This window comes from Sarcophilus harrisii, chromosome 2, assembly GCF_902635505.1.
Source record: "Sarcophilus harrisii chromosome 2, mSarHar1.11, whole genome shotgun sequence".
Lineage (NCBI taxonomy): Eukaryota > Metazoa > Chordata > Mammalia > Dasyuromorphia > Dasyuridae > Sarcophilus > Sarcophilus harrisii.
Genome location: NC_045427.1, coordinates 417,612,119 through 417,634,065, shown reverse-complemented (window position 1 = coordinate 417,634,065; position 21,947 = coordinate 417,612,119). Strand labels below are relative to the sequence as shown.

General features: G+C 42.7%; 2 protein-coding genes across 2 annotated transcripts; both read right to left on the bottom strand.

The window, feature by feature from the left end:
* Positions 1–4,275: 4,275 nt before the first annotated feature.
* TMED9 (transmembrane p24 trafficking protein 9) lies at positions 4,276–7,479 on the bottom strand. The gene is made up of 5 exons (XM_003756879.3): positions 7,220–7,479; positions 6,927–7,027; positions 6,263–6,388; positions 5,592–5,738; positions 4,276–5,378 (listed from the first exon to the last, which is right to left on the bottom strand). The coding sequence occupies exons 1-5, from the start codon at positions 7,422–7,424 to the stop codon at positions 5,229–5,231; spliced, it is 729 nt and encodes a 242-aa protein (XP_003756927.1). The 5' UTR covers positions 7,425–7,479; the 3' UTR covers positions 4,276–5,228.
* Positions 7,480–10,303: 2,824 nt separating this feature from the next.
* LMAN2 (lectin, mannose binding 2) lies at positions 10,304–16,796 on the bottom strand. The gene is made up of 8 exons (XM_003756878.4): positions 16,332–16,796; positions 15,937–16,055; positions 13,111–13,228; positions 12,663–12,742; positions 12,076–12,237; positions 11,815–11,929; positions 11,290–11,409; positions 10,304–10,654 (listed from the first exon to the last, which is right to left on the bottom strand). Exons 1-8 carry the CDS (start codon positions 16,549–16,551, stop codon positions 10,494–10,496), a joined length of 1,095 nt encoding a protein of 364 aa, XP_003756926.1. The 5' UTR covers positions 16,552–16,796; the 3' UTR covers positions 10,304–10,493.
* Between the last annotated feature and the right edge of the window lie 5,151 nt (positions 16,797–21,947).

Here is a 21,947-nt window from a genome sequence, read left to right as displayed (position 1 = left end):
CATACTTTCTGATTCAGCAGTATCACTACTGGATCTATATCCCAAAGAAATCATGAGACAAAAGGACTCACATATACAAAAATGTTTGTAGCAGTTCTTTTTGTGATGGCAAAGAATTGGAAACTGAATGAATGCCTATCAATTGGAGAAATGCTGAATAAGTTATGGTATTTAAGTAATGGAATATTATTGTTCTATAAAAAATGATGAACAAGCTGATTTTAGAAAAGCCTGAAAAGATTTACATGAAGTGATGCTGAGCCAAACAAGTAGAACCAGGAATACAGTGTACATAATAACAGCAAGATTGTGTGATGATCAACTATAAAAAACTTGGTTCTTCTCAGTGGTTGTGATCCAAGGCAATCCCAATAAACACTTTGGCTATAAAAACCCCACCTGCATCCAGAGAGAGAACTATGGAGAATGAATATAAAGCATTCATGCTATGTTCACCTTTTTTTCCCCTCGTTTTTTTTCTCTCATGGTTTTTCCTTTTTCTGATTTTTTTTCTCTCAACATGATTCATAGAGAAATGTGTATTTTAAAAAATGAATGCACATGTATAACCAGAAAAATAAACAATAAAAAAAAAATGAAGACCAAATAAATTAGGATTACTTTGGAGGTTCACAGAAAATCAAATGGGGGGATTGGATCAGATTCTCCTACTCATATTACTTCCTATCTTTAAGAGCAAATTCCCTCTGAATGGTTTTGTGTTAAACCAGGGAAGACACAGGTCATATACATATAAGTTATGAATTTTTTTACTTCTCAATCAACAAGCATGTATCAAGTGCCTGATATATCAAACTCGTGCTAAGTACTGGGGAACCAAATGCAATGAACAATACAATTCTTAAGGATAATCTTCACAGCCAGGCTAAAGATGGGATAAGAAACAAGTATTTCTCAAGTTGAAACTCTACCTGCTATCTGAATAGAGTAGAGGCCTGCATCTTAGCAGTTAGTGTGGGAAAGGGGGTGAAGTTAGCCTTAGTTGTTAGCATGACTGATGGGAATAGAGGTAGCATAGGTGCACAACCTCTGTACGGAAAAAAAAAAAAAGTCCCATCCCTGACATACATTAGGAATATTTCAATTTTTTTAATTCCTGGAGTTGCCAGGTGAGTGACTGAACATAATTGATAGCATTGATCAGAACTCATCCTTCCCATGTCTCCCTAAAATAAATAACAATTAAGAACCCAATACACAATTAACTGTAACAATCTCTACTAATAATGAGCCTGCATTATAATAAGGAAGACAAGTAAATATGCAGGAATACAACAGTTAAACACAAGCTATTTAGGGAAGACACTTAAAAGTTGAGGGCATCTTTTTGTAGTGGCTAGAAACTGGGAACTGAGTGGATGCCCACCAATTGGAGAATGGCTGAATAAGTTATAGTATACAAATGTTATATAATGTTGTTTTATAAGAAAAAATCAGCAGGGTGATTTCAGAGAGACCTGGAGAAACTTACAGGAACTGAAGCTAAGTGAAACGAGCAGAACCAGATCATTGTACACAGCAACAACAATATTATATGATGGATGTGGCTCTGCTCAAAGATGAGATGATTCAGGCCAGTTCCAATGAGCTTATGATGAAGAGAGCCATCTATACCCAGAGAGATGTGAGAACTGAATGTGGATCACAAAATAGCATTTTCACTTTTTGTTGTTTATTGAATTTTATTTTCTTTCTCATTTTTCTTCCTTTTTGATCAGATTTTTCTTGTGCAATATAATTGCATAAATATGTATGCCTATATTTGATTTACATATATTTTTATCATGTTTCACATATTGGATTATTTGCCATCTAAGAAAAGGGATGGAGGAAATAGGGTAAAAAAATTGAAACACAAGGTTTTGCAAGGGTCAGTGTTAAAAAATTATCCTTGAATGTTTTGAAAATAAAAAGCTTCAATTAAAAAAAAAAGTTGAAGGTATAAGGAAAGGCTTCATAAAGTGGTATTTGAGGTGAGGAGTTTCAGCTTGAAGGATTAGAGCATTCTGAGAGTAAGAGCATATACTCCAGACATGAAAGACTACTTGTACCTGTGCAAAGTCAGAGATGGGAGGTTACATATCATGTAAGAACAGAGAAGGCCAGTTTGGTTGGACTACTAAGTACTGAGGCTTAGTAAAGGGATTTGAAAACTAAGCAGGAGTTTATCCTACTAGCTGTAGGGAATCTTGGGAGTTGATTGAATAGGAGAGTCACATGGTCAGAATTGCATTTAAGGGAAGTAACTTAACAGCAACCTGTAGGATGGACCAGAATGGTCCAAAAAAATCTTATTAGATAATTAGGGACCTTTGGGAGGTTGTGCTATCTAAGCTAGAAATGATAAGGATCTCAAAGAATGTGGAAGCTATTTGAGTAATCTCAAGAATTGTAGAGGAAAACATCAAAAATTGCCAATTGATATGTAGGATGAGTTGAAGAGAAAGCTGAGGTTATGGAACTGGAAAATTGGATCAAGTATCAAGAATGCAAAAATTTAAATTGGAACAGAAAATCTTCTTTTGGACTGAGCACTAACATCATTTTGAAAACAAGATCTTTCCCTACAGTCAAGGGATATTATGAAATCGCATACATCAAGGAAAACAATGCATTGTCTCTTAACTAGTTTTGAAGGGGGAGGGAAACTGTTCCTTTTACTGAAGCTGTGTTCCCTGTAAGATCATCACTCTAAAACTGTGTTTCCTTTTGATCTGTGATCTCTTTGAAACCTCAGCCCCTCCTGGGGAAAGCATATTCCCCCAGATAAGTTATAAGGGATACCAGACCCTTTGATTCAATTAGAAATCCTGGTCAAAAAGCACCCTTTGAAGTGCTGTTAATTCCAATAGGAGAGCTGGGCTGGATACTGATAAGCATCTAGGCCTGGGAACCGTGGCTTCCTGAAAGCCTGAAGACCCCCTTTTAAGGGCAGTTTCTAAACTCACTCCTTGCAGAGGGCCAAAGCAGCAGTATGCCAGGTCAAGGGACCTTTCCTTGGCATAACTGCCTGCGAGTACCCTCTGCCCACTGAGAAGGCATTCTCTTTTCAGTGCCAGCCTCCATTTTCCTAATAGGACTTTGCCACTATAGAAGTAAGTCTCTTAGCAAAACTGGCTTCCTGTCCAACAATAAACTTTCATTTTTGCCAATTAATAATTCGGGATTTCATGAATTCTTTCATAAATCACCTTTGCCCCATCATAAGGGGATTTTAACAACTCTCTCCACTAACCTCATCAGTTTGACCTAAACCAAGAATGGCCTTGAGGCATGGCTCAAAAAAAGACAAAAGAACTTTTGCTTTAAGGAATTACATAGGATAAATTTCCAGAAAACTAAGTCAATTCCTTTCCAATGATAAAATCAGCAATTCCAAAAATCCTCAACAGACATTTTAGATAGATAGTACTGATGCTGTTTGATTGGTCTACATTCCTGGTCTAGAGGTTAGTGACTATAAGAGAGTTGCTAAGAATCCCCTTTAAATTGGCCGCAGGTTTAAGAGTTTTTAAGAGTAAATCCACTCATTCCTGAATTATTAGTTGCAAAATGAAAGTTTATTGTTGGATAGAAATTAGTTTACCAAGACAGTGATTGCTATACTGGCAGATCTATTGGAAAATGGATTCAGTTCTCAATGGACAGAAGGGTCCTGATAGCTGAGTGAGCTCTCTGGGTCCATCTGCAAAAGACCTTCCTTGAAGGAAGCTGTTATATTGGGTCTTAGTGGGGGGTTGGGACAGCCTGAGCAGGTCAGACGCAGTGGGGGCTGGTAGAGCTCGGATCTCCTATTGGAATTAACACTTCAAAGGGGTGCTTTTTGACCAGGATTTCTAATTGAATCAAAGGCCCTGGCATCCTGGAAAGACCTGGGGAGGATATACCTTCCCCAGGAATGGTTGAAACTCTGAAAGGGATCCAAGATCAAAAGGAAAGTTTCTTAAAAAGACCACAACCTGCTTCATTCAGTACTATAGGCATAATAACTTTTCACAAAGTTTCTAATCTCTCCAAATGTAAGTTCCTAAAAAGCTTATTAATTTGTGGTACAAATGGATAGATTACAGGCTCAGGAGTATCTGAGTTCAAATCTAGCCTCAGACACTTAACACTTTATTAGTTGTGTGACTCTGGGTAGGTCACTTAATTGGAACTGCATAGTAGTTTGTATTTATCTTCATTACTCCACAGCTTAACTGAGCCCAGCACAAGGTGTTGTAAACCTTAGTAAATACCTGGATTAAGACAGGACACCAGGCCAAAAATGTTTTTTATTGGGAAATCCATGTAACAAACCAGGAGGTATTCACAATGAAACATGTAACTAAAATTCCTGCAACCCCATTCCCCTCTACCCAGTGCTTAAGTCACTTGGCCAGACTCCATTCCTTCTAATCCAGAACCTAAAGAGAATAAACTGAACTCTGAAAGGGGCTCAGTGAAATCAATTCACCCATGCCAAAGTTTCATTTCCCCCACTATACATTTCACTGAGGTGTAACTCTACCTGAGAGGGGTATCCCAATAGGGAGAACCCAGACTCAATTGTCAAGGGCAGAGAATAACAAAGACCCCAAGCTGTCAATATTCTTGCCCAATTTCAAAGACTCAAACCAACAAACAAAGACAAAAGGAAAATAAAAGCCAATTCTCAATCCCTGAAAAGTTAACACTGGTGTTTCAGAAGTGCTGAAAGGCTGGGAGTCCCTTTCACCAGCAGCAATTTCTCTTAGGCCCATTCCCCAAGGGCATTACTGCAAAGAGCCCAAATAAAGGGCACCAAGCCCCCAAAACGGAAGAGCTAGCCTCAGTCCAGGCACCTTATCAGCAAGACAATAAAGCTATCTGCAAGCATCCTCCAGGGTGAGGATACAAGCTGCCAATAAACTCTTTCCAGAGTCAGTCAAAAGCAGAGGCAAAATTAGCCAGGGGAGGAGAGTGGGTTTCCTTTTGATTGGAAACCCATCCTCTTTCCCTACACTGACAGAAAGAAACCATTCTCCAAGCTCTTTCACTTTGTATGAGAGCAAGGGAGCTGCCCAGGGAAGCAGGAAAATGTTCCAGGCTTTTCACATCCCATCAAAGCCAGCAGAGTGGGGCATCGGCTGTGGCCAGATACAGGGGCAGGATAAGCCAAAGACAGTCCCATGAGTCCTGCTTTCTTCTGGGAAGAAATGCTCACTTGCCCTTTTCTCCAGGGCCCTTCACACCAGCTTCTTGGCTTCAAAGAAACTCTTGAGGTGTCTCATCTGCCAAACACCAATGGCCACGAGGATGAGGGTCTGGACAATGGACCACCACAGAACTCGTTGATTAGTGCTTTCACTGGTCTGGCGAAACCGTTCTTCCCGCCACTGTGGGAAAGGGAAGACGACTTCAGCTAATAGTCATATTCAAGGTACTACCTATCTGTATCCCAGAAGACTAAGATCTTAGAACTAATCTAGCCCCAAGACCCAAGAGATAGAAATAAGCCAGCCATGATAAGGATGAGTTCTTCTTTTCACTCAGTACTTAGTAACTTTCATTCAGGAGTCCCATCTCCCATCCCCTATTGATCCCCTCACCCTCTGGTAATTCTGCTCCTTCTGGATCTGTTCTACTTGCTCCACTAGCTGCCGAACTCGAAGCTGCAGCTCACTCAGCTTGTCTTTGGCAGCAATCTCTGCATAGTCATTGGCATGTTCGCCTACCTGAATGTCCAGGTGAACTCTCTGGGGATGGAAGGGGTCAGGGGAGAGAGGAGAAAACAAGCATAAAAGTTAAGGTTTATATCTCCATTCACTCAAGACAAAATATCCAAATTTGGTCCAGGGCATGCAATCTTCAACTGCCTAAAAACTGTTCATTTCCCAATTACTCAATCTTTTCTTTCATGTTATCTTCATCCATATACACCATCAAATACTTGTGCTAAGAGTACAGAGCTGGAGGGAATCAGAGAAATCATCTTGTCCCAAATCTTCATTTTATAAAGGAGAAAAATGACTATTAGAATGAGAAAATGACTTTGAATTATCCGACGTCAGAATCACCTAATGTCACAGCTGAAGGTGAATTTACTTAAAAGATGAGCTATTTTACAAATATGGTGTCTGAGGCCTGGAAAGCAATTTATGCAAGAGCAGGTTTAGAATTCAAGCCTCCTGAGTCCCAGACCTGTGTACTCTTTCCTTGCTTGCCCACATTGTATCCGGCTCTTTCCCCAAATTGGCTAAAGTCCTTTCCTAACACTTACCAGCATGCCTCCAGCAAAGAGGGAAAACTTGGTAGAATTGGAGTGTAGGCAGATCTGGTGCTCCCCAGGAGTATGTGAAGTGAAAGTGAATCTGCCCTCTGAGCCATATTGCCTGGAAAGAATAACCTGTTGGGGGGAAAGGGCCTTTGTAATAACAATAACTGACAGAAACTTGGCACCTAATTTCCTAATATGCTGTAGAGTCATTCTACTCTTGGTAACCTTGCTAAGAGGCAGCTACTTATAACCCATTTCACAGGTGAGAAAAGGGAAATCTGGAAAAGGCAGTTTGAGATTTTAGAAACACAGTAGGACAAGTGAGCAGGGAAGTCTTGGGCGGCATCCAATAGGCCACTTTCCCAAAGGTTAGAACCGTGAGATGTTTGAATTAGACCTTTCCCATTTTACAGAGAAGCAAAGTGCAGTCTAGGGAAGTGGCCTGCGCCCGCTCAGGCATCCGAGTGATCCAGGCCAGCTGAAGGATTCAGTGCAAACAGAAAGGCACTACAGTCAGAAGCGGGGTGGGGTTAGGGACACAGCTCCAGGTCTGATGGGGAGAGTAGTGGACCCCCTAGAGCACTCTGAGATCCAGACCCATTCAGCAGGTTTCAGACGTGGATGTTGGGTGGGGCTTCCTCCAGACTCGGAGCCCTCGGGAGCTCACCTTGTCATCCGGGTCTTTAACTTCCACGAACATGCCCAGGCCGGGGGTAGCAAGCTGGTACTCCTCCCGCTGCTTGTCATACAGCTGGGTCCGGTAGTTCCCTGTGGGAAGGGAAACGGGGCTCCATTGGGGAAGTGGGGTCCCCGCCCCTCCCACTCCGGCCCTGGTTTCTGCACCCCTTCCCGATCCCTCTAAGGTCATGTGCCCATGCCCCCTCCCGGGAACTCCTTTTTACCCTCCTTCCCCCCAACCCTCCTGCCTATGGCCCTTCCCCCCCACCCCCCACCCCGTACCTATGACCATGGTCTCGTCCGGGATCTCCTCGATGAAGCACTTCTTCTCCGTCTCCCCGATGTGGAAGTAAAGAGCAGAGCCGCGGGCCGCCAAGCCGAGCAGGAGCAATAGCGGGAACAGGAGGCTCGGCCCGCGCCGGCTTCCGCATCTTACTCCGACCCAGACCCCGGCTCTAACCCCGAGCGCGCTACGCTCCGCCGCCATCTTCTCCCGCCAGCCGGCCGCTTTGCCACGTCCTGCTCTTGCGCCGCCGCGAAGCCTTGTGGGACGTCGAGTCTCACGGCTCAGGACTACAACTCCCAAGAGGCTTGGCGCTTGGATTCACCGTGCAACGCCCCCTGTAGAATTCCATTTCCGGGGTTCCTCTAAGTGTGTGGAGTTTACTATCTTTGCTCCCTGAAGACAATGTTGACCGTGGGGGCGGGAGGCTACGGTTGAGACTAGGTTGGGGTGAGTAGGGCGCAGAAATTGGATTACATGTCTGCAAGTTGGGGTCAATTCTAACAATCGCCTTAATGTCTCAGCCCCGGCATTATTGTAAAATGGGAGATAATTATCCATCACTACTGCACCAGGGATCTGTTTGAGATTCAGGCTTGTAACAAAAATGAAAACCAGCTAACATTTATTATAGGGTGTCATTTCGTACCCCTCACCCACGCCAGACACAGCTATACAGCTCCCCTCCTTAATTTCACCATGGAGGAAAAAAATCTCACTGCCTTCAGGACAGACACACCAGGACTATTTGGGTTCAATTTTATGAACAAGTTTAGAATGGTTCTAGTGAAGGACCACCAGGATAGTCACAGCGATCTGAACTCACGCCAAGTGGGGAGTAGATCAAGTAATTGGGGATACTGAACATACAAGAGTGAAGCTAAAGGGTTAGGATAAATCATTACAGGTATTTTGAAGGATTTTATTTCATTTGGCCTCATAGGGAAATAGCCATCAGTCAGATTTCAAGTCAATTAAAATTTTTCTAACAGGAACTGTCCAAAAGTGAATGAGTTGCTTCTAGTGGTCTTCAAGCTCAGGTCGGATGCTGTAGACTAGGGTGGAGGGAAATGCCGCTTTCCTATGGTTTCAAGAATTTGTTTTGGGGTTGAGACTAAGTAATCTTTGAGGTTCTTTCCAACTGAGAATCTAATTCTCAGGCATTGGATGACTTGGGAGGGAAAAGAAATGTGGAAACTTGACTATTAATACTATGATTAGTGAAATCACATATAAGGAAAAGCATATAAAGAAAAAGATCTCGGGGATCCTGAAATTCAATAAAAGAGCAGAGGAAAACGTCAAGAATCTTCACCATTCTCTGCAGTGTGATGCTGGGAACAGATACAACCCCTCATGTTTCTTCATCTGTCAAGGGATCACAGCATAATTTATTTTTGTCTGGTATTGATTTTACACTGTTGGGAACTCCAAAGTGCTTTGTATAACTTAGTCCTGAGTCATCCGAACTTATCAGTGGTTATACAGTTATATCAAGAAAGACTCATCAGAGACCTTTTTGACTCAACCATTGTCTTCTATCCACTTTGCTCTGCTGCCTCTCACCATGAGAATGTAATGAGTTTACAGACATAAACATAATCTTTAAAATTAAAAATGCATAATATACTAGCATTTCAAGAACTATAAAGAAATGAGCTATTTTGAAATTTTCTGAAATGCTAAGGGCTTGCAACTTTATTTCAAACATATTTGATTGAATACTTCAAATGACCCATCTTCATTTCCTGCTATGAACAGTTGTCCTAGACTAACAGGTTATCAAAAAGCAGTTGCTGACCTGCATTAGAGGGAATTTTTTAGTTCTGGACCAAACAAGTATTTCTTTTCCATATTTTCTTCTCTCCAAACTATTGATCTCATTAAACAAATTTTCCTTTTCGCAAAATCTTGAGTGGCTCTCCCTTGCATATTGAGTCAAGTACAAACACATCCCGAATGTTTGGTATTCTATAGGGTTATCACATTTCAGTCAAACTGGACTATTTTGTGCCCTCAACTCACCAGCACGCATTTTTCAATGTTACTGCCATCCCTTTATTAATAGTTCCACATCCTTGAAATGTAACTCATTCCACTTTTCACTTCTGGAATTTCTATCTATCTTTAATAATTCAATTCAAATATCTTTTTTTTGTAGGAGGCTTGTTGTTATCCCCTATATGGAACAACTTTCTCCTTGGCACTATTTTAAAAATCACTGAATGTATATCCCAGGTGTTTGTATGCATTTTTCCTCCATGAATTCTAAGAAGGAAAAGCCTAACTAAATTCTATCTCCCTCGGGTCCAAGGACAATGTTCTACACACAATAGGTACACAATAAGCATTTGCTTAATAAAATAAGATAGTGGGGCAGCTAGGTAACACAATGGATAAAGCACCAGGCCTGAAGTCAGGAGGACCTGAGTTCAAATCTGGTCTCAGTCATTTGGTATTTCCTAGCTATGTGACCCTGGGCAAGTCACTTAACCCCAATTGTTACTGCAAAACAAATAAATAAATAAAAAATAAAATGAGATAGTGCTGTAATACCACAATTACACAAAGGAAGAAAGGCCTTTTCACCAAGCTTGTGAGTTTGGTTATTCACACTTTATTATGCAAAACTTCACAGTCCTTTGCTTTCCAGAACTACATCCTCACTCAGTGAATTGTTTCATTTCCCAAGGTATAGCCCTGATCACTTTTTCTTGGCCCTGGGCCTACTTGAGGAGGTAATTGGAAATGCCATCTCAGAACCAGGAATCCCTGCTAGCTCATAACTCTATTCTGTTACTAGACTCTACAAGCAGAGATGAATCATCAACATTTGGGTCTCTTCTCTAAAAACCCCTAATACACCAAACCCAAGCAGAGGACAAAGCAGGTATGAGCACTCAAAACAGCTTCCTTTCATTGTTGCTGTGCTCAGAGCTGGTTCAGGGAGGCCTTATCCATGGGCAGGAGACAGCAACTAAGGCCCAGTCACAGACCAGATAAGCCAGGCTTTTCTCCTTCCCTCTTTCTACTCCACTCTCCAGGCTGAATTGATTCCAGGCCATAGTCCCCAAATTTTTGTCATTTGCCCCAAGTTGGGCTAGAAACAAAATGTACGAAAATACTTTAAAATTATTTCTTTCAAAGAGGTTAAGAAATAAGGTTGTTGGGGTTTTTTGGTACAATCCCCAAGTAGAAAAGTTCACATTACTGCCTGAACCCTTGGGGCAGGCTTCCCTTCTCCCTCACCCAATCCTCTTTCCCCACACCAAATCAGTAGAAACGCTTGTTCCTCTCCTGTCGCTTCTGAAACACCACAGCTCCCACCACAGCGCATACGATGATGCCCAAGAGGGCACAGAGCAGCAGCAGAAACACCTTCCAACCTGTCAGAGGGCCACTGCGGAAGTTCCCTGTGGGGTCGTCCACATTGTCTGAGGAAGCAGAGGACAGATTGAGAGCAAGTCACCAGGAAGAAGCCATTCCCCAGCTCCCTCCCACATTCAATGAATCCCCTGGAAACTGAGTCAAGCCAAATTATACACTGAAGGCTGGGAATGGATCCTTTAGGGAGCACAAGAATAATAAGAGTAATTTCCACGAAAGTTTCTTTTCAGTGGCCAAGGCATGGATACTAAGGCTTAGATCAAATGGGAAGAGGAGAGGGGGAGAACTGGATTCTCTGTCAGTGAAGAAGCATGCCCAAAGATATGGTCATAAATCCTTTAAGAATTCATAGATTCAGAGGCTCTCTAAAGCAACATTCTTATTCTACATATGAGGAAACTGAGGACCACAAAGTGGTTCACCCAAATTCACAGGCAGTAAGTAAACAGCATTGATAAGAATTGAACCCAGACCCTCTGACTCTAAATGTATAGTTCTTTCTTCCTACTATCTCATGAGCTTTCTGTCAGATTTCATGGCATCACCCCCATCCCATCCAACTATAGCCCCAGGTACCCCTCCTCAGTCATCACAATATAACTTTTATTGTCCTAGCCAAAGCCACAGGTTCTTAGCTAAAGACCACAAGACCATGCTGGGATCTTCCAGGTTGGAGATGTACCTTTGGGAGACTTGAGAAAGCTGACACTGGGCTCAATCTTGGTCCAGTCAATGTTATCCTCTTCAGGAGTGTGCTCCACCATCAACTGGAATAATTTCATTGAGATGATATCATGATTGTCTATAGGACAAGAGCATATAATAAATTACTCTGAAGCTTTCCTGTAAATGTACCCACCTACCCACTTAAAAGGACTGGCAGTCAAGGAGGAAGCCCTACTGAGCCTTCAACTCTGACCTATTTTGTGCCTTTTACTCAAACAACACTGCAATGCTACCACAAAGATTTTACAAATGGTTCCCCATACCTGAAATGCTACCTATTTCCTTCTTCACCTGTTGAAATAAACTAGAAAGTACCTTAGAAATCCATCTAGTCCAATTTTTTAATAGGCTTCTAGATATAGAATATTGATAGAGAATCTTTTTTTATAGATGACCAAACAGGCCCAGAAGGATAAAATGACTTGATAGGAAGTTATTCTCACAAATACCTCTCAGTCCACTCAGTCTCCAAGGTTCTTACCAGACAGGTCACCCGTGCCAGCTGAGGCCCCAAAGTAGTAGCCAGTGGGTAACTGCACCCCAGAAATGTCGATACAGTTCTTCCACTCGTTCTTATCTTCTACATCTGTCATCACCTAGGGTATAGGGATGAAAGATAAGGAGAAAACTGGTGATCATTCTATTATAGCTCTCCCTAAGCTTTTTCTAAATACCAGTCTGAGGCTCAAATTGCCAATGCCCAGCTCCTAAAAGGAAATCCATGGAAGTACATCCTACTCACCGTCAGGCGACCTCGAGAGTAGCGCACAGCCAGGAAGGTATCATGATTTTGGTTGCGGAAGTCAGCTGTGCAGCCTGCCAGTTCTGTCCATCTGCCATCCTTGCTATGATCGTACGTCAGGGAGCCATTGTTCACCATCACTGATATATAGGGAAATACACGCTGGAGGCAGAGACAGAGATACCTGTCATTCCAATGCCTGAGCCACTGGTTCCCTACCCAAAAAGGAAATAAAGAGTTCAGCCCAAAGTTAAGGCAACAGTATGGGACAGTGGAAAGAATACTGGGATTCACAAAGGACAAGGCCTGAAATATCCACTCTAACACTCAGTATAACTATGGTCAAGTCATTTTATCCTTCTGGGCCTGATTCCTCATCTATAAAGATTCTCTATCTTTTCTATCTAGAAGTCTATTAAAAAATTGGACTAGATAGATTTCTAAGGTACTTTCTAGTTTAAAATGCTGTGATCCAATAGGAACTACCAGCTCTATTCAGAGATTAGGTAAAAGATCTGGACTGACTCGCGGCCCAGCTCTCCCACAACATATCCTTATTCTACTCATAAGTATATCCAGGGTTGTACCTCAGTAGCTTCATCATTGGGATATGTGTCCAGGAAGATGGCCAATCCATGGAAGTTGTCCTTGCTTCCAAACACAGGACCTTAAGCAGGTAGAAAAGAGGGTTCCAGGTCCATAATTTTAAAAAGATGCTTTATTCCCCAAGAACAGAAGTCACTGGCAGAGTTTATAGATGATTGCTTTCTTTTCTGTGCTCCCCAAGCAGCATATATTCTTCAGTTGCCAACAAATCCTTCCACTTTCCTCCAACAAACCCTTCCCCTTTCCTCCCTCCAAGAAAGATAATGCTGACTCAGCATTCTGAATTGGCCTTTTCTGAAGAAAATGAGTGGATTAGCTATGAGCTTTGAACTTATCCTGGGGTGACTACCATCCCCAGGGGTCAAAGGTAAAGGAATGACATGCTTACTGCAATACCCAGTGGGGAGGGACTGGTCATCTTAACCCCACCTGGCATAAGACGGTCCCTGGTGTACCACAGAGCAAAGCCATCTCCATGGAGGCTCTTCTTCCCAAGGCCATGGACTTTGAAATGGACGTGCATCTCCCAATCCTTGAGGAAGCAGGGCTGGTGGAGAACAGAGTCTGTCAGTGTTGGCCCCGATGCTACCGAGCATTGGGCTTTGTCTTATCTTCACAACCATAAAGCAAGTTCCTAAGGGGCAGGAGTCAATGATTTCTGCTTTTTTTAAACTCTCCTACCACTACTGAAATAACTTTATTGCTCAATGCATGTAGTAATCATGATCCCAAAGACATTTTTGGAGACCTTGATGTTTCTGAACTATAATACCAAACCAAAAGTGGGCCTCATAGCAACTCTGCTCCTATCCCCACAAAAGATGATATGATATGGTCATATAGAAGGTTAGAACATATTGTGCAAAAAACACTGAAATTAGAATAAAAAAACCTGAATATGGCTCCCAGCTCTGCAAGTTACTAGTAATGTATCTCTAGGCCAGTCACTATCTCTGAAGTCTGTTTTCCTAGCTGTAAAACAATCAGGGAGTTATATTAGATAACTCTAAATCCCTAGGTTCTCCAACTTCAGACACAATATACACATTCTTAAGGATTTTTTCACCTATGAAACAAAGGGGTTAGTGGGATTTTGACCTCTAGGATTTTTTATTCTAAGATCTGTGTTTCTAGGTGTGAATACTTGTATGATAACACAAGGTCCAAGCTATGTCATTTGTGTGCCAGGGAGCTCATGAGTGACAGGAGTTTGGACTATCTAAAATTCGTATTTTACAAGGTCTTAGGCTTAAAAAAAATCCATACTCTGGGAGGACTGCTTAGCTTATACAACTGTTAAATAAGGTAGAGATCATACCCATACAGAAATTTCTGCTGTGGTAACATGGCTGATATGGAAATATATTTTGCAGGACTTCAAATGTTAACTAATATCCTACTGTCTGTCTTATCAATGGGTGGGGGAGGATGTGTGAAATGGGAGAAAATTCAGGATTCAAGATGTTAAAAAAAAAAAAAAGTGAAATTAAAGGGTAGGGAAGGGAAAATGTTTAGCAATCAGTTTTGCAGTTAGAGCTAGCTTCAATACTCTCCTGCATTTTCTCCACTACTAGACTAAGAGCCAAGCAGATAACAGCATCATGAAGCAGAGGTAGCCAAGATTCAGAATTGGAAATCTCCAGAGATTATTTGAGCAATGGCTAGAAAAAGTATTGTTTCCTATTTGTTCCTGATTGTTTTACTCTGAACTTCTATTTTAAGTAAACTATCCTTTGGTGGGGGAGAGGTACAGGGGGCAGGAATTAAAACTAGTACAGAGATTATTAGGTAAACTCTGGGATGAGAGAAGGGTCATTGAGGCCTAAAAGAAGAAAGACAAATTTTCTTCGGAGGAGTAAAGACTTAAAGGACAAAGATATTTTGGGGATGGTGAGTGATATGAGAGAGCATATGAAGTCCTTGGAAGTGATTTGAAGCTTTAAGGTGTTAGTATTGGTGTTAATTGCTATTTGGTTAATATGCAAGGCAATAACCTACTACAAATTTTGAAAGGAGCTTAGACAGAGACAAAGGCAGAAGCAGCTAGATGGCTTAGTGGAGAGAGCTTTGGACTTGGAGTCATTAGACCTGAATTCAAATCTGGCCTCATGTGAGCCTGGGCAAGTCACTTGACCTTTAATTGCCTTTATCCACTAGAAAAGGAAATGGCAAAATACTTTAGTATCTTTGCCAAGAAAACCCCATGATGTAGTAACAAACAGTTGGACAAAACTGAACAACATACCAAGGCACTGCTGTGAAAGAAAAATTAATATGCAGAGCATTCAAGCATTAGGAACAGAAAGTACAGGAAAAAGTCTGTTTTATACTTATTTTTACCATATTCCTTGTATCTGGCACATAGTAGGTATTTAACACATCTGTCATTAGAGAAACTAGAAAGTGAAAAAAGAGGTTCTCTCCCTAAGTGATATTATCTCTGTAGTAGAAAGTATGAGAAACAGTGGATCAAAGGAAGATGACTTTAAACTAGCCACTTAGCCTTCTACTTTTTTGTGAGATTAAGCTGGCTGATTTGTAAAACTCCTTTATAGTTTTGACATTCTACATTCTAACTTTCTGTGACCGCATGAAAGCTTTAAGCGGGGATGCTCTTGTAAATGTTCTCCAAAGGAAACCTGGATAAGAAAGGGATAAATGAAAAGAGTTGTAACTGAAGGCATGGAGAGATGGTGACAGCAGGGTACCCACGAATATGTTTGAACTCAGTGGAAAGGAGACAGAAGATGAAGCAGAAGGAAAAAACTGGGCGGGTAGCCAAAGTTCCAGTAGAGGGAATCAAAGGATTAGGAAGAGTCAACCCTTCTCAGGGCCACAACCCAATGCTCCCGTTTCACATTTCTCATTTCACTTTCTTGTTTCCTCAAAGCAGTGCTTATAAATATTCATTTTGAGGACTTACCCTGATAAGGAAACGTCAGAAATATGATGGCAGGGAACCAAGGTATGGTAAATATGTTACAAAAGAGATGCGCGTAAAGCCATCATCAGTAACCCATTTATTCATATATTTGGCCCTCTCCCCTCAAGCAGTGCCACCCTAACAGGAAGACTTCACTCATTTTCCTAGCCTTTCTTCCTAAGCCAGTCAGAGAACTCCTTTGTGAGTGACCTTTCTGGGGAGGCCCAGGAAAGAGACAATGTAAGAGCACTTTTCCTAATCCATGGAAATTGCCTAATGTCAAAAGTAAAATGCACTTGCTTCTCCCACCACAGCCTGGTGGTGAAATTTACCTGGTGGTTCCAGATAGAACCTTCTTTGCTGGGCTCATCGGGGGTCAGGCGGATGTACTGGCTGGTGAGCATGGTGCTGCCTTGGAAATCCCAGAGGGGCATGGAGCTCGAGCCAACCCCTACAGAGTTGAAAGACAGTAGTAGCTTGAGATGCTAAATCTGAGGGATCCCGTGGTGGGGGTGGAGAGGAGGACCCTGGTGGTCCAGGTCTCTCTCAATGGAAAATTTCTGAGTGAAAACTAGAGAGAAGCCGGTTAGGACAAAACTGGTCCAAAGCCGGACAAAGCTTGGCACGGTCCACGGTAACTTTCGGAGAAAGGAGAGCCCATTCCATCTCCTCCGCCCTCCCCCTCCCCCGCCTCGGGCCACGCCCCCGTCCCTTCCCCCTCGCTCACCCTGGTAGGGTTTAATCAGCGAGTGCTCGCGCTTTAGGTGCTCATTGTTGCCGTTGGTGATGTCGGAAGCCGCGGGCTGGGGAGCGAGTGCGACCAACAAGAGCAGCAGCAACAGGAGAACTGGAGGAAAGGGGCTCTGGCTTTCCCCCATTCGCGAGCTACAGCATTCCCAGAACCAGCCCCAAACTGTCCCGAGCTTGGCTGCAGCCCCAGCCGCCATCCTCCTCGCCTCTTACTAACTTCCGTTAGCTTTACTTCCGCCTTCCGGGAGCATTCTTCAATAACTTCCGGCAGGAAACAAAAGAAGAGATGCTCCTGGAAAACAGAATAAACGGGCTCCGCAGCTACACGCTAACAACCTAACCCGCTGAACTTCTCTGATAGTTCTAGTTTCTTTCCTCTCCCAAAGAAGAAAGGGAAATCCGTCCTCCCCGGCATCTTGAGAGGATGGGGAGGAACCTCAACAAGACAAAAACTTTAGCCAATCACGGAGGAGCACGTTTGGTGCCGAAGCCAATAAAAAACACAATAGGCGTATCTTCAGAGTCTTAGGTCTCGGACTATACCGGACTCTTGCTCCCAGCAGGTAGCGCGCCATGCGGAGCATTTTGGGACTTGTAGTCCGAGTAAGTGGCGTTCTTCCGTGGAGCAGAAGGAGGAAGTGGATACGTTCTTCAATTAATTTAAAACTCCACCGAACCTCAATCTATGCCCTCTATCTCGAGTGTTGAATAGGATTGCTTCTCTGAGCCGCCCAGCATCGGGGAGAGGAGCCTGTCAAATGAAACCCCCCGTTCTCTCATTCCAGTACCTAGTTCCAATTGGAGGCTCCAGCCCTGCCCCTCGCCCAACTTCGCTGTTTTCGTGCCACCCCCCGCTCCGCCCCGTGTTTCGACTCCTTTTGTCCCTCCCCCAGCCCACCTCCGCCGCACCGCAAACATTGACAACTCCTTCCTATCCCCGCCCCCCATTTCGGTCCCGCCTCTTCCCGGACTCACGGTTGCTCTTCTGCCTGCCGGCCTTCCTCCCGCCCCCACGCCCCTCACGCCTTCTCCCGCCGCCCCCTCTGGGTTCCCAAACTCATCCCTCCTCCTCCTAAACGACCTCTACTAAGCCCTTAGGTGCGCTCAGCATCCTTCCAGCGCTCTTTGCTCGGACAGCTTCTTTTGCCTGCCCCTCAGGACTGTGAGGATGTAGAAGCTAGGCTAACGAGTGGCAAAAAGCCAAAAGTCAGCGGAAAGTGAGCGGCCCCCAAAGCCGGAACGTGGCTGGGCGGACTGCGGTACATAAACGTGATATGCAAGGCGGCCAGTCAGTAACATCAAGCACCGATTATGTGCTGTGTACAAATAACCATCTCCTTTTGGTACTCTTTCTCCTTCGGTCTTTTGATACCTCCTCTTCCTACCTCTCTGACCATTCCTTGTGTCTCTTGCTAGATCCCCTTCCAGCTTACTCCTCCTAATCCTAGGGTCCCTCAGGAGAGCCCTTTTCTCTATACTACTTCAGTTGATGAATCTCAACAGCTCCCTTAGATTTAATCACCCCGGCACAAAAAGAGGCGGAACACGCCGCCTGCCCTCGGGTAGTTCACAGTCTAACGGAGGAGACGCAGCAAGCATACGCGTACAGAAAAGCTACGGTGCCAGCATTAAGAAGGGTTGGAAAAGGCTTCCTATAAGAAGATGGGGTTTTAGCTGAGACTTAGGGAAGTCTCGGTAGGCTAGATGGGGAGCAAGGGAGCAGTTTGCCTGGAGAGAGGAAGTGTTCATGGAACAGCCAGGAGCGGGGAGCAGGGGAGTCGAGTATAAAAAGGCTGCAGAGGATTCTGTATTTCATCCTGGAGGGTCTGAGGGGGAGGGCGACACGGTTGGACCCGTGCTTTGGGAGCCGAATATCGGATGGATTAGGTGGGGAGAGATTGAGGCAAGTGGACTCAGTAGTAGGCTTTTAGGTGAGATCATGAGGGCCTGCCTTAGATGGGTGGCAGTGTCACAGGACAGAAGGGGCTGTATTGCGAGATGGGGGAAAGGGGAAAGGGGAAAGGCCTTGGCAAAGAGCCACTTGAATATAAGAAACTAGAGAGAGTGAAAAATCCGGAATAAGTTCTAGGTTTTGAGACTGAGGGACTGAGAGGATAGTGTGGCCTTTAGTCATTACTAAGTGGGGGGAAGATAATGAGTTCAGTTTTGTGTGTGTTTTAATAGGCCTACCGGATATCTAATTCAATGTGTCAGAAAAGCAGTTGGAGATGGAAGACTGGGGGTCAGCGGAGAGATTAGGGTAGGAAACATAGATTTGAGACGGGGTGATTAAATCTAAGGGAGCTGTTGAGATTCATCAACTGAAGTAGTATAGAGAAAAGGGCTCTCCTGAGGGACACCTAGGATTAGGAGGAATAATCTGGAAGGGGATCTAGCAAGAGACACAAGGAATGGTCAGAGAGGTAGGAAGAGGAGGTATCAAAAGACCGAAGGAGAAAAAGAGTACCAAAAGGAGATGATAAGCAACAGTATCAAAGGTTTCAGAGAAGTGGAGAAGAGTGGGGATCAAGATGATGAATATGAAGAATTCAGAGAAACTTGAAAAGATTTGTATGAACTAATAGAAAGTTTAGTGAACAGAACCGATAAAACAATTTGCATGATAATCATGATCGAGTCAAGGAAAGCAACTCAAAGATTTCAGAATCCTGATCAATGCAATCGACAAATACTGACTTTCAACACCTAAGTGACGCAAATGGGTAGAGCCATGTCATCCCTTGCAAGAGTCAGGGGGACCTAAATTCAAAACTCTCCTCAAATACTAGATTTGTGAGCCTGGGCAAGTCACTTAATCCTGTATGCCTCTGTTTCCTCATCTATAAAATGAATTGGAAAAGGAAATGATAAACCACTCCAATATCTTTGCCAAGAAATCGCCAAATCAGATCACAGAGGGTGAGATACAACCAAAATGATTCAACAAATCCTGACTTTAGAGGACAGATGGTGAAGAATGAGACAGATATAGCCAACAGGTTGATTTGTTTTGCTTAGTAGTACTCCTTTATCATAGAAGGGTGGGGTGGTAAGTCATTGGGAAGGGATAGTGATGTTTAAAAGAGCATCAATAAAATATTTTTTAAAGAGGGTACAGTATGATAATATGATAATAGGGGGCTTACTATGTGCAAAGCATCATACTAGGTACTGGTGAAGATTTAAAGCTTAGATAAAGAAACAAGCCCTCTACTCTCAGAAAACTTACAATAAGCTCATAGCTTACAGTTTATAGTAGTTATGGCAGATAGCAACACAGAGCTTATAATATGCAATATAGCATGATGATAATAGCTATCAAAGCACTGTATAAATGTTATTTCACTTGATCTTCTCAACAGCTCTATGAACAGACAGTAAGTGACTTAGTCAGAGTCACACAAGCTAATAAATGCCTAAGGCTGGATTTGAACTTGTCTTCTTGACTTCAGATCCAGTCTCTATCCACTGTATTATGTGGCTACCTCTTAATTGGAATAGAGAATTATCAAACAAAATATCTGATGCAGTCTGCAGGAGAAGATCATTATTGACTGAGGGGTCTCAAGGAAGTCTCCTTGAATCAGGAGAAGATATGTGAATTAGACATTAAGAGGTAGGCAAAAATTCAATAGACCAAGAACAGATATAGTGAACAATTTCAACAAAGTTACAAAAATGTGAAATACTAGAATATGTTTGGAGGGCTGCGTTGTCCAATTTGGCAGAAGTATGGAATGCATGAAGGAAATGATATAAAATAGTTTAGGGAAAGTTGATGGTGCAGTGGAGAGAGCACTGGCCATGAAGTTAAGGAGACCAGAATTCAAATCCGACCTCTGACATTTGTTACTTCTGTGACCCTGGGCAAGTCAATTAACTCCAAATGCCTTGTCAAAAATAAAATGGGTTGGAAAGGTAGGATAGAGATCCTTAAATATTAACAAGCATTTTGAAATAATTCAGTAAGCCAGTGAAGATTTTTTTAAGCAGAGGAGTAACAAAACCAAATCTATATATAAGAAAGATTATTCTCTAAGTATTATGAAGACAACATTCAGAGTGGGAAAGGGGGGAGGATAAAGATGGGGAAATGTATAAGAAATTTCTTGCAATTATTTTAGATGGGTGAAAATAAGGGTTCATATTACTATCTTTGTGTCTGGAACAGACAGGAAGGGGACAGGTTTAAAAGAGATTGCTGAATAAAATCAACAGAATTTGGTAATCGATTGCATGCACATGAAAAATGGAGCAAGAGAGCAAAAAATAATCCCAACTTTAGGAAAAGGGAAGATTGGATGAATAATGGCACCACCGACAAAAAGGAAAGCCAGAAAGAAGAGCTTTAGGAAGGAAAGAAAAGGTGGTGTGTTTGAACATTGAATTTGAAGTGCAGGTGGTCCCAAAGTTCAGAGATCCCAAAGGCAGTGGAGATTAGTTCAGAGTCTAGAGAAGACAGGACTGGAGACAGAAGTTTAGGAATCACTTGAAAGAGAGGTCGTGGGTTGAAGCTGAGAGTGTGAGGGAGATTTTTGAGGAAAGGAGTGTAGTCAGTGAGTCAGCTAACAACTCAATCTTTTTAAAGTACATAATCACTATGCTAACCCCTAGGGATAGGGAGGAGAAGATCAAGGACAGATCCTTGAGGACTGTCCACTTTAAGGAATAAGGAAAAGAATAAGGAGCCAAGTAAGGAAAGTGAAGGCTTGTTGTACAAATGGGTAAGTGTGATGAAATGTTTGATAGTTCAAGATGGTCCACAGCTTCAGAAGCTGCAGAAAGAGAAATTTAAAAATTGGCTTTAGCCATTAGGAAGTAATTCTCATTTGTGTCTGTCAATAGAGTTATTTTAGTAGTATTGGGAAAGGAATTAAGAGAGTCTGAAGGAAGTGGAGACTTTGTGTGTATTTGGTTTTTTGTTTGTTTTGTCAGCTAGTTTATCAGTACAGGGGAGGAGAAAGAGAGGAGAGGAGAGTACTAGAGGGGGTTAGGTTCAAGGAAGGCTTTGTTGGAATGTAGGGAACCTGAGTATGTTTATCTGAAGATAGATAAGAATGTCTGTGGTGAGCCAGCTTAATGATGCCTAAGAGAAATGGGCTGATTTCTTTAGTGAGGTCCCAAGAAGGGCCAAGGTTCCATTTACTGGGATTAGTCCCAGGAAGCAGTAATGTTTTTTTCTCTTGTGGTATGTCAGGAAAGTCTATAACAGCCTGGTAGGATGGGCAAAAGAGTGATAATGTGGAGAGGGCCTGAGGGTTGAAAGTAGGAAATTAAGGGAATTTATGTTGGAAGGTTTTACCAACATTACCCCTCCCCCTTTTTAAAAAAAAAATCAGCTTCTTATCTCATTTTCCAGAGCAACTATTCCAAAACCATAATGGTGTGGATAGAGAGTTTAGCTTGACTACCTTTGACCCTCATTGGGTGTGTGATCCTGGCTAAATCATTTAATCCCTCCCTGCTCTGGCAACTCTAAAGTTTGCCGAAGGTACTACCTTGCATTATTAATAAGAAGTTTCTCCACCTGGGAATTCTTAATATCAATAACATTTAAAGATAAATCCCTATTTCCTGAGCTCTCTGTTCCCAA

Coding starts and splice junctions, on each gene's coding strand:
- LMAN2 (XM_003756878.4), bottom strand. CDS start 16,551: ATGGCGGCTGGGGCTGCAGCCAAGCTCGGGACAGTTTGGGGCTGGTTC. Junction 12,238..12,662: donor CCAATGATGAAGCTACTGAG/GTACAACCCTGG, acceptor CTCTGCCTCCAG/CGTGTATTTCCCTATATATC. Junction 11,410..11,814: donor TGGCACGGGTGACCTGTCTG/GTAAGAACCTTG, acceptor CTTGTCCTATAG/ACAATCATGATATCATCTCA.
- TMED9 (XM_003756879.3), bottom strand. CDS start 7,424: ATGGCGGCGGAGCGTAGCGCGCTCGGGGTTAGAGCCGGGGTCTGGGTC. Junction 7,028..7,219: donor GGACGAGACCATGGTCATAG/GTACGGGGTGGG, acceptor CCCTTCCCACAG/GGAACTACCGGACCCAGCTG. Junction 5,379..5,591: donor AGGAGCAGAATTACCAGAGG/GTGAGGGGATCA, acceptor CCTTTCCCACAG/TGGCGGGAAGAACGGTTTCG.